The sequence below is a fragment of the Hoplias malabaricus genome, chromosome 2 (assembly GCF_029633855.1).
Source record: "Hoplias malabaricus isolate fHopMal1 chromosome 2, fHopMal1.hap1, whole genome shotgun sequence".
Classification (NCBI taxonomy): Eukaryota; Metazoa; Chordata; class Actinopteri; order Characiformes; family Erythrinidae; genus Hoplias; species Hoplias malabaricus.
The window spans coordinates 38,339,385-38,351,961 of NC_089801.1; the positions used below are offsets into that span (position 1 = coordinate 38,339,385).

Genomic DNA, 12,577 nt, shown 5'->3' on the forward strand with positions numbered 1-12,577 from the left:
ACAACTCCACCTCATCTGATTCACTCACAGCTACACAAAGCTCCTCTAGTGACGACAACTCCACCTCACCTGATTCACTCACAACTACACAAAGCTCCTCTAGTGAGGACAACTCCACCTCGTCTGATTCACTCACAACTACACAAAGCTCCTCTAGTGACGACAACTCCACCTCGTCTGATTCACTCACAACTACACAAAGCTCCTCTAGTGACGACAACTTCACCCCGTCTGATTCACTCACAACTACACAAAGCTCCTCTAGTGACGACAACTCCACCTCGTCTGATTCACTCACAACTACACAAAGCTCCTCTAGTGACGACAACTCCACCTCATCTGATTCACTCAAAACTACACAAAGCTCCTCTAGTGACGACAACTCCACCTCATCTGATTCACTCACAGCTACACAAAGCTCCTCTAGTGACGACAATTCCACCTCGTCTGATTCACTCACAACTACACAAAGCTCCTCTAGTGACGACAACTCCACCTCATCTGATTCACTCACAGCTACACAAAGCTCCTCTAGTGACGACAACTCCACCTCGTCTGATTCACTCACAACTACACAAAGCTCCTCTAGTGACGACAACTCCACCTCGTCTGATTCACTCACAACTACACAAAGCTCCTCTAGTGACGACAACTCCACCTCATCTGATTCACTCACAGCTACACAAAGCTCCTCTAGTGACGACAACTCCACCTCATCTGATTCACTCACAACTACACAAAGCTCCTCTAGTGACGACAACTCCACCTCGTCTGATTCACTCACAACTACACAAAGCTCCTCTAGTGACGACAACTCCACCTCGTCTGATTCACTCACAACTACACAAAGCTCCTCTAGTGATGACAACTCCACCTCACCTGATTCACTCACAACTACACAAAGCTCCTCTAGTGAGGACAACTCCACCTCGTCTGATTCAGTCACAACTACACAAAGGTCCACTAGTGACGACAACTCCACCTCATCTGATTCACTCACAGCTACACAAAGCTCCTCTAGTGACGACAACTCCACCTCGTCTGATTCACTCACAACTACACAAAGCTTTTCTAGTGACGACAACTCCACCTCGTCTGATTCACTCACAACTACACAAAGCTCCTCTAGTGACGACAACTCCACCTCATCTGATTCACTCAAAACTACACAAAGCTCCTCTAGTGACGACAACTCCACCTCATCTGATTCACTCACAGCTACACAAAGCTCCTCTAGTGACGACAATTCCACCTCGTCTGATTCACTCACAACTACACAAAGCTCCTCTAGTGACGACAACTCCACCTCATCTGATTCACTCACAGCTACACAAAGCTCCTCTAGTGACGACAACTCCACCTCGTCTGATTCACTCACAACTACACAAAGCTCCTCTAGTGACGACAACTCCACCTCGTCTGATTCACTCACAACTACACAAAGCTCCTCTAGTGACGACAACTCCACCTCATCTGATTCACTCACAGCTACACAAAGCTCCTCTAGTGACGACAACTCCACCTCATCTGATTCACTCACAACTACACAAAGCTCCTCTAGTGACGACAACTCCACCTCACCTGATTCACTCACAACTACACAAAGCTCCTCTAGTGAGGACAACTCCACCTCGTCTGATTCAGTCACAACTACACAAAGGTCCACTAGTGACGACAACTCCACCTCATCTGATTCACTCACAGCTACACAAAGCTCCTCTAGTGACGACAACTCCACCTCGTCTGATTCACTCACAGCTGCACAAAGCTCCTCTAGTGACGACAACTCCACCTCGTCTGATTCACTCACAACTACACAAAGCTCCTCTAGTGACGACAACTCCACCTCACCTGATTCACTCACAACTACACAAAGCTCCTCTAGTGAGGACAACTCCACCTCGTCTGATTCAGTCACAACTACACAAAGCTCCTCTAGTGACGACAACTCCACCTCATCTCATTCACTCACAACTATACAAAGCTCCTCTACTGACGACAACTCCACCTCGTCTGATTCACTCACAGCTACACAAAGCTACTCTAGTGAGGACAACTCCACCTCGCCTGATTCACTCACAACTACACAAAGCTCCTCTAGTGACGACAACTCCACCTCATCTGATTCACTCACAGCTACACAAAGCATGACTACTGACGACACCTCCATCTCATCTACGACACTCAAATCTTCACAAAACTCACCTTCTTCCTCCACCTCTAACTTTTTCGATTCTCTCACAGCTACACAAAACCTGCCTACCCTGGTCAACACAGCAATAACTCTAAAAGACAGTAAGTATTCTCTTTTTTATGCAGACAAATACATTTCCGTTCATATGTGTGAGTGTGTGTGTGTGTGTGTGTGTGTGCGCGTGTGTGCTGCCCTGTGAAGGACTGGCGCTCCCTCCAGAGTGTATTCCTGCCTTGCACTCAATAATTTCGGCTGGGCTCCGGACCCACCACGACCCTGAACTGGACAAGCGGTTACACACGATGAATAAATGAATGAATGAATGCATTTTAGGACCTCAACTAAAAATAGCTTTAACTCACAGTTTTAATCAGATGTTTCTATCATTAAAGCCCATGTCTGTAGATTCCTCAGTGTTTTCATTGGGCCCTAGTTCACTGCACTGTGTTCTTTACTGTCTCCAGGTTTGTTTCAGGAGAATGAGAATAAAACCTGGAAAAATGATGTGAGCTCCTGCAGAAATACATGTATTGAGCATGTCACAGTCAACTCTCTGGACTTCCAGAAGAAGGTGGAAAATGTGACTAGTAACGCCTCGAATACTCTGGTGTGGCTGGGGATAAGTCACTATTCTAAATTTATTTTATTTATTCTAAAGTATTCTAAATTTCTGGTTCTTGGTGTGTGCGGCATTTATCTGCAACAATTACTGGGCTCTGGGTAATGGAACCAGTAAAGAAGATAGAACAGGAGGGATCCGGTGAGATCAGCCTCAGACACTAAACTTCATCTGCAGCAGCAGCAAAGGGTTGTACTCATGAGGTTTTGTTGGTTTCTGTGTTTTCTTTTTTGAGTGGGACCAACTGGTTCATTTTGCATTTTTATCTTATTGTACAGAATTTCTGGGTAAATGAAGACAGACGAAATGCCTCAGAGTTTTTGCCCAGAAATGATTCAGAACTTATTAGAGGAATATATTGGCCAGAAATCTTCTGATCACTTGATATATCTTTGCTCCTGTTGTCTACTACTGTTTAATTAAAAAAAAATTCATTGGAGAGCCTGTCTGTATTTTGGTAGTTCACCTATCTAGCCACCAGAGATCGCACATCATGAATCCTGACCAATGCACTAGTGCCGTGGTTCTCAAACTTGTGGTACACGTACAACTGGTGGTACGTGAAGCACCAAGAGGTGGTACGCCAAACCTCCTTGAAAGATTTACTAATATTAAGGGATTTATTAAAAATAGAAATCCAAAGTTTCCATGTATTACATAATGTTTCGCAGGGTCTCATTAAAATTCATTTGTGTTAAAAAAAATACAACATGGCCCAGGCATAAACCGAAGTTCATTACGTCTGTAAGGGAAGGTGGCGAGGGGCGGTAGGACTTGTTCTTCCTGCGGTTTTCCACCAAGGGAGGGAATGCGATCCTCTAATATTTTGTGAAAACAAAATCCATGTTTATGTAAACAAAGCTAAGCTGACGTAAACAATGGCTAGAGACAGATGTGAGTAATTTGGACATTATTACTAAGTGTAAAGTGGAAAAGAGAAAAACAAGTTGAGACCAGACCCAAGAAATGCTCAGATGCCCAGAAGAACAAAATCAAGGACTAAAATAAGAGACGCAGAGCAAGAATTCTGTACATGTGAAGACGAAATAGAAGAAAACGCTCTACTGAAGGAAAACATGGCCGCTCCTCACACCATTAGAGTCCTAATACACGGTTTAACACTGCGCTTCCTTGACCTCTTGATACAAACGCTGAGAACTGCTGTAAGCTTCTTCGAGCGCTGCACCTTTTTAAGCACATAACTGATATTTTCAAAAAGCTTAATACCATTTACCAAAAAAATTTTCAGAAATGTATTATCTCTATATTTTTATTAATTATTATTAGTTATGTGTAAAGAATGCAGATTTCAAGTTAAAAAACATGCAAAAATAAATTCAAGACTTTGCCTTATGCCCCAGACCTGCCCCTTGAACAGGGGAAGGACCAGGGGCACATGCATCAGTGATAAAACTCAAAGGTAGTACTTGGAGGTTTTGGTTTGATAACGGGCGGTATGTGGCCTAAAGAGTTTGAGAACCATTGCACTAGTAAATTAATCACTGTGACCTCCATTCCAAGCAGGGGAACTACAACACAAACAGCCGCTCAGTCTTAGAGTGCAATTTAAAATTTCTCAGGCACAGATTTCACTGGTGTTGATGCCATCGCTCAGGGCCGTCACTAGAGATAAATGATTAGGGGGCTAAGCTTTAACCAATGGGGGCTAGGGGCAATTGCATCATATCATCAAATTTCTTTGACAAGGTACAGATAAAGCAAAGCTACATGTTACTTACAGTAGCTGGTCCCAAATATGCTCAAATACTGACAATACAGACTGGTACAATCAACTTACATTTGCTCTATCCCAGTAAACAAGGAACGTCCCTGGACATTCAAAATAGGTCTAAAAGTAGTCTGTCCGTCAAAGACATATTTTAAACGTCAATGGACGTCCAAAGTCCTTCTTAATAAGTTAGTTAAGTGGTGACCAACGGCAGCACGGTGGCGCAGCAGGTAGTGTCGCAGTCACACAGCTCCGGGTGACTGTCTGTGAGGAGTTGGTGTGTTCTCCCCGTGTCCGCGTGGGTTTCCTCCGGGTGCTCCGGTTTCCTCCCACGGTCCAAAAACACACGTTGCAGGTGGATTGGTGACTCGAAAGTGTCCATAGGAGTGAATGTGTGTGTGTCTGTGTTGCCCTGTGAAGGACTGGCGTCCCCTCCAGGGTGTATTCCCGCCTTGCGCCAGATGATTCCAGGTAGGCTCTGGACCCCCCGTGACTCTAAATTTGATAAGCGGTTACAGATTATCATGTAATGGATGAAGTGGTGACCAATCGATAACGTCAGTGGACGTCCAAAATGCGTTTTATACAAGTAATTTATTTCAGGACCAATTAATAACATCAATGGACGTCCTAAATACGTCTAATAGTCGTCTTTTCAATGTCTGTGTTTGGACGTCTTTTCAACTTTCATTTTCAACCTTTAGAGAACGTTGATTAGACGGCAGTCATTACGTTATTTCAACGTTGAATCAACGGCTAAATGTTTACTGGGATAGTTGTTCTGTTTAATAACCTGGATGTCTGAATGTGACATTTGACAGCAGACAAAAAGTTTCTCAATTAAATGTGTATTTATTTTTTACATAAGGATATATTACAAATATTTTTTATTAACTTTATTTATTTTTTTAAGTTTTCCTTAAACTGTAAAAAAAAAAACTCTCACCTGACTGGCCTTTGGAGGAGCTGCTGCCTTTACAAAAAAATATATGAATATTTTTCTACAGGTAGAAAAACAAAACAGATTTGTGAACAGCTATTAACTCATTATATGCACGTATATAAATATACAGTCATAACATCAGGAATAAACATAAACATCAATTCAGTCTGCTCTAAATACTGTAGTGTTTAATGCATGAACATTTTAACTGGCTTTTTCAGCAGGCTTACTTTACCTTCATCAATAATCAGGTTTCCTCTGCTAGCATGATGCTATTTCAACTAGTGCATCAGTGACTTTTCAATTGGGTTAATTAAAGATCGTAACAGGCATTCAATTATTTTCTTTATTTTTGTCTTGAAATGACACTCGCCGTCAGGAAATTCACAACTTCAAGAGCTGGTCTGGACATCCCTGGGGCTCTAAGCAAAATTCTGATAATGGGCCGTCCTTCCTTCCTTTTTGACAGTTACAAACATAGCACACACAATATTACAATACTGTTATTTATTGCATTAGCTACTTTGGGCTCATTGAAACTGGCTCGCCCACATTTCCTTTTATATATATTTTTCCAAAGATGTCTATTTATACTATTATCTGAATACTCCATGGAAATAATTTAATAAGATGTGTTGCGCATATGTATTACCCAGTATGCACAGCTAATCAAAATTCAGTTCCACCTGTAGTGTCAATTACTTTCCACCAGATGTCCAGATGTAAGTAGACTATAAATAAAGCTTCAGAGACTGGATAAGCCTTGTTTTAAAACGATACAGGAGTGTTATCTCCCTTCATGTCCATATATTGTACAAGAACAATAAGCCAACACTAATTCTATAACAGCTGCAGTATTCAAGGTGGAATAGAAAAAAAAGGTTGCAGCTTTGTGTCACATTAAACGGTGCTGCAGTTTTATCCATGCACTTGTAACTGCTTCACTGTTTAAGGTGTAACGAAAACGTCAAATAAGCGGTTGTTAGTGTGATTTGTGTAAATATAGAGGGACTGTAGACCACTGCTGGTCCACCATCGGAGCACTCAGATTACTGTCCTGTACAGGATTATAAATACTCATTTATAATCTCCTCACATAGATTTTAAACTCACAGAGACTTTTATTCTGGAAAACAAACTAATACAAACATTACCAACAAATATGAGAGATATAATAATAAGTATAAGCCTGATATAAAATGATTAAATGCTAAAAATGTTGACACTGTACTGGATTAAAATTATTTACTAATCTTATTTATAAAGAATAACAAAAGAACCCAATGAAGGAAAAAATGTAAATTGGACTGTAAATGGAAAAGTGCTAGGAGTCGGCGTTGTGATGTACGGCCGTAGAGTGGGCCGATAGTTTGGGCCCGAGTGTGGGAAACTCTCGGCCCAGAGTTGTGGCTGAGGCTCGGCTCAAATGACTCGGCCCTAGTCCGGCAAGCCATAACTAAATCGCGATAACCGGACCACGGCCGAGTTTGAGCCAGAAGCACGCCATTAGTGCCAGACTCGGCCCAGATTATTGATTGTAATAGTTTATTTCCATACACCGTACAAGTACAGTTACATTCATAGATACATGTTTTTGGTTTTCATAGATATATCTTATGCGAAAATAAAAATATCTGGTTAAATTTACATTGCATATATTTGTAAAGTCGAAGTCTCGAATTTAAAATGTATTTGTAAATTGTTGAATCTGCGTTTGTGGATCAAGTCACTCACGTGTTTTCCGTGACGTGTATTTATTTCCTCTCGCGGGTTTTTGCATTTTAAGACTTTCCTGTATTTCACCCGATTCACATACAAATGCAGCCTGACCCACAAATGTGGCCAGCAGGAGAACAAGCCACCGCTAGCACCGTTGTTTTAGGACGTGCGGGCCAACCAAAACAATGTATTTGCGCAACATTTAATATGGAACAAAATGCCGCTGAATTCAGCTTCATATCACAGAGTTAGGAGGGGGGTGACTGTGAAACACTTTTGAAGGTGCCCTAAATTTAACGACGTTAAAATCTAGTAGAACTTCCCGAATTTCGGTGAATAGAGTTGTCAAATAAAATACGTTAAAATCATCCCGTAAAAATCAGTGTTGTGTATTGGACTGATACTGGACGCGATGTGTTTCGTATTTTTGAGATTGGACTGTTAAGACGGGTGATGCATTTGTATGGATCGGATCAATGTTCTTAAACTCGTTTCTTGCTTGTTAGTTCAGTTTTTTCTCAAACTGGCAAACTGGTTTCCTCTCTCTCATAGATAAAGACTTGCAGGGCTGTTTATATGATGTGAACAAGTTTGGTGCATCAACACGTCTTGAGTGGATATTATGGGTCTCAATTTGTCTGTACTTTTAGTCTGGATTATTTTTAGAACTGTTGTCTGGGAAACTGCTTTTGTCTCTGGTATTTTCCTTTGACTTTCTGCTGTGAGCGTATTTACAATATATGTATATTGTGGGGTAAAATTTAATATTTGTATTTTTTTAATTATTTAAACGAGTGTGTTGCTATTTTAAACATTTATTAATGTATGTATTAAAATTAATTATGTGAAGATTGTGACTTCAATATTTGAGCAATTGGACATTGTTTATATTTACCACGACCCAAAACTGGATGAGGTTACAAGCAATGAATGAATGAATGTTTATGTTTATGTGCCTTTTTTGAAAAAGCCATTTTTTAATATGAAATTTTAAACTAAGTTCTAAATTACATCTGAAAGTTGTGTGAGCACAAGTTGATTTAAGATTGCCACCACTGTTACACCTCCAGAAACTTGTGAAAACAGTGTGTAACAAGTAATATTATAGGTAGAAGCCTAATCACAACGTTTATGATATTTGTTAACTATTCAGAAAAATGAAATAAGAATACAGGATTATTTTTTTCCAAGATGGAAAATTTAGAATCCTGGATGGAGTGCCACTCCAACACAGGGCATCACGTACTTTCCCAGTGTGTATAAATCAGAGTACCCTTAAACCTATACATTTAAGGACTTGAACTGAAACTTGCAGTGACAGTTTATCCTAACATTGTGTAGTGCTTTGTTTTTAATAACAGAACCTAGGCCAAGTGTTTTATTTGTGATCATTTGAAAGCTTTACTTTTTTTTATTGTGTTTATATATCACCCTTTATGAGTTTAGAAAAACTCAGCTGTGAACATTGCCTAGTGGTCAATTAAAAACATGAAAATGGAAAAATATGCCTTAAAAAAATAAATTATTTACATTTTAACTGTGTAACATTAAATTTCACTTTCAGGTTTTTTGGCACAGTTCACATCATTAATGGTATTTTTATCCTTCATTTACAAATTAAACAAGTCACATATGCCACACCCTTTAAAGGATTTAAACCATACATTATACAGTTTACATATTATAACCTATTTAAGATCTTAAATCAACATATTTTAATTCACAGTAACAGAATTGATTGCACCCTGAGGAAGTTATGCTGAGGAGGAGGTAACACAGGATTCTCTTTGATTTAAAAGATTTGTGATTAATCAGACAATCACACACTCAAATCTGAAACCCCAGATCAGATCAGGGCCGCCATTTTCCATCCAATCTCAGGTCTTTCTGCAGGAAAACACACAAACACATAGAGGAATAACTCGTGTACACATATAGTAATCTTCAATAATCTTGACTATTACATTGTCTATTTGTACTTAGTTATGGCCACATATTTATCTGTGGTTTAATATTTGTAGCTGATCGCCGGAGCCCCAGACACTGAGTTACAGTAAATTGTCAGAGACCGTCACTAACATTATTAAAAGCAACATCATCTCTGTGGAAAAGAGGAAGTATTCAAACATGAACTGGACCTCACCAGTCTTTGTGGATTTATTCAATCAAATGCCTGCATACCTCTGAATGAATGCACACTACCAGTCATCATATTCTTCATCATCATATTCTTCATCATCATAGTCTTCATCATCATTGTGTCCCCATTTGGAACGATGGGCTTTAGAGTAAAAGTGGGTTTCTAACACACACACACACACACACACACAATGGATTACACATTTATCTAACCAGTAAATAGACCTAAGGAAACTAGTCTCCATATTTAACTCATCTTTGATCCAAACATATGCACACACTAGTGAGCATTTTTAAAACATAAACACTAAGGTGCACACATATATCTGATCTTTGTGTATGACAGGCAGTACACGTTCCTGTGGTACCTGTTGTGGCTCCTTACCAGGGCTCCATTTAAACGCAGAGTCCTGAGACATAGTGATGAGTGTTTCTTCAGAAATGCTCAGGAACTTCAAAACACATGTGTACCGGTTCTTCATCAGCTCCTTCGGTGTCAAAGCGAGGTATATGGTCTTCTGGAAGGTTCCATCTCCATTGGGCAGTGTCTCTCCAATGGACACTGGGTCATCAACTTCTTTTTTATTTTTCTGCCAAAACATCTGCACCATTCTGGACGAAAGGTCTGTAACACGACACACTAACACCGGAGGAAATCTGAACCTGTACTGTTGGATTGTAGGGAGGACTGGAGGGAGAGCATAAACAGAGGGCCACAGGACTTATGAATGTTTGAAAAAATAAGTCACAAGATGTTTCTATTCAGAGGCTCTGTATATTAAAATATAAAGCATATTAACTGATCATTGATGAGTAATTGCAACTATTATTTCATGCAGTTAAGAATCAGGCAGTGGCCATAGTCCATAAAAAATCATAAGTCTATATAATTCCCTCACATATCTTATCTATCCAATGGTGAATATGTGGAAAACTAAATCTATAGACTTTCTAATAAAGTCTGTTTCAATTGATCTGCTTATCTACAGTTATAACAAGCCAGTCATACAACTGATGGTCAATGAGGTCAGTGCAGTGAAGTGGAATAAAGAAATAAACTGAGGAAAATGTACCAATGGCATAATGTTGTTGCAGCGGATTCATATAATAATGGTGGCCCCCATGATTCTTAGGGAAAAGACTCTTCAGCCAGGCCACACACTCCTGTGTGTAATAGAACTGAAGGATCTCCAGCTGTGTCTGGTTCTGATTCCACATCTGAGCCACAGATTCTGCCTCTGGAACCAAAGCTGTGAAGCTCCTGTTCTCCATATCCAGAAATAGATAACAATGTCCATCGTATGCATATTTGTCAAAGCCCTCAGAGTAGTCTGAGTCATCATCCCACACGCAGCCAGAAATCCTCTGGAATGTGTGCACACCTGAGACAGAAAGAGTAATATGCGCATGACTGATGATGATCTGTTAAAAGTGGATCATCTGTCAATGATGTGACATAGGCCCACCACGCCTAAAATTTTTCTTTATGATCAATAGTGATGGAAGTTTGTGCTCTTATTCACCAACCTTCTCTTTGTCCAAAACTCTCCATGGCACTGCTGAGCCCATTCTGTAACTGGATAGACTCTGAATAGCGCAATTGTGTGGTTTTGTCCCAGTACGAATCGCCGAACACCCTCTTGGCCCATTCCTGTCTGGGGAGGAGTGTGTGGTCTTTGCTATCGTAGTAATGGATCTGCTTTTCATGAAGAAATGACACAGCTGTAAATGCGGGCAGGTTTGGTATTCCAGAGGTTGCTGTGTACCTGGTGACGTAGATGTAGACTTCTGAAAATAGATCAATCAAAATAAATTCTGTGAACAACAGGAAAAACACTCAATATTTACACAGAAGTCAGAGAAGTGTTCACTCTATGTGATATGTTTAAATCCTCTGGGGTGCAGGCCTGTCACGGTAGTCATTTTGAGGTCAATATATATTGTACCAGAAATAACTGCAATAACTATTATTGCTGTCATTTAAGACCATTTTATGCAAGAAATATATTCATTAATTCATTCATTTTTTGCCTGTAAGCACTTATCCAATTCAAGGTTGCCTGGGTAATCAGTAATCAGGTGATTTTGTGGATCATGTGACAAAGGCATGAGATTGTTGTGTGATGAACTCAGCTGAGGGTATTTACAAAGAAATGTGACAAATCGAAAGTGAAAGTCTAAATGTATCTCCATGGTGTTGCTAAAGACACACTATACATGGAGAATAATATAATCCAATTACACCAACGCTGGACACCAAGGCACAGAAACATTTGAGATATGTTTGAGAATCTTAACAAACCCAATTGAAAGAGAACTTTTCACCTGCGGCTGTATAAGATGTATAGAAAAGGAGGAGAAGAAAAAGCTTCATCTTTATTGCCTCTTAGTTTGTACTTGTCACTGAACTTGACTGAAAAAAGAAACAAACCATGCATGAAGAGACAACACTTAATCATCAAGTGAAATATGCTGTCATGATCTAAACAGAGCTGTGACATTAATTGCTTTTTTGTTAAAATCTCTTAATACCACGGTATGTTACACAATACATAGTGTGTTACAAACAAGGACCGCACCTTGGTGAGTGACACAAATCTGACAGTGAATAATAACAGGTTAAGACAAGCACAAAGGCTGTTATCTTAAGATGATAAATAAAAAGAAAACGGACAGAACAGATGCGGATGAATGAAGCCAAAGTAGATGACATTTAAATCTGATATGATTCAAAGAAGCAGTGCCAAAACATACTCACACTGAGAGCTGTGACACTAATTTGATACACACCTCTGCCAGGGTCCCAGTGAGAGATGTGTTCAACACTGCCCACAGTATCTCCTCTCTCCAGTGTAATGCTCATATTCCCGGTGCCATAGTCACATGATTTCAGAGCACTTCCTCCAGATTACAGGTTACTGACAACACTTAAACACGGGGAAAACCAGACTCCAGTGTTTAGTTTTCAAGAAATGAAAGTCGTAAAGTCAGCCTTTAAACCAAATAAATGTATATATTCTACATTAATCATGAATATTTTTTTATGCAGCACACTATTAGCAATGGCATATGAATATCTCTAAACCTTATCAATTACTCAGAACACCCCCTCCAAGGTGTATCCTTGCCACGCGCCCAATGATTCCAGGTAGGCTCTGGACCCACCGCGGCCCTGAACTGGATAAGCGGTTACAGATAATGAATGAATGAATTACTCAGAACATTAACATTCAT

At 39.9% G+C, this 12,577-nt stretch overlaps 1 protein-coding gene across 2 annotated transcripts; it reads right to left on the reverse strand.

Moving 5' to 3' along the window:
- Positions 1–7,214: 7,214 nt before the first annotated feature.
- LOC136687227 (major histocompatibility complex class I-related gene protein-like) lies at positions 7,215–12,212 on the reverse strand. 2 transcript variants are annotated; one of them, XM_066661537.1, is made up of 7 exons: positions 12,134–12,212; positions 11,669–11,756; positions 10,871–11,131; positions 10,417–10,725; positions 9,729–10,031; positions 9,386–9,506; positions 7,215–9,091 (listed from the first exon to the last, which is right to left on the reverse strand). In XM_066661537.1, exons 2-6 carry the CDS (start codon positions 11,715–11,717, stop codon positions 9,403–9,405), a joined length of 1,026 nt encoding a protein of 341 aa, XP_066517634.1. In that variant the 5' UTR covers positions 11,718–11,756; positions 12,134–12,212; the 3' UTR covers positions 7,215–9,091; positions 9,386–9,402. The 2 variants fall into 2 exon arrangements, with proteins under 2 accessions (XP_066517634.1, XP_066517635.1); XM_066661538.1 differs by having other exon boundaries at positions 12,102–12,206.
- Positions 12,213–12,577: the final 365 nt, after the last annotated feature.

Bases quoted from the DNA above. Each gene is read 5' to 3' on its own strand.
- LOC136687227 (XM_066661537.1), bottom strand. From the start codon at position 11,717: ATGAAGCTTTTTCTTCTCCTCCTTTTCTATACATCTTATACAGCCGCA. The intron at 11,132-11,668 runs GTGAAAAGTTCT...ATCTATTTTCAG, and splicing joins TACATCTTATACAGCCGCAG to AAGTCTACATCTACGTCACC. The intron at 9,507-9,728 runs GTAAGGAGCCAC...TGTGTGTGTTAG, and splicing joins TGCGTTTAAATGGAGCCCTG to AAACCCACTTTTACTCTAAA.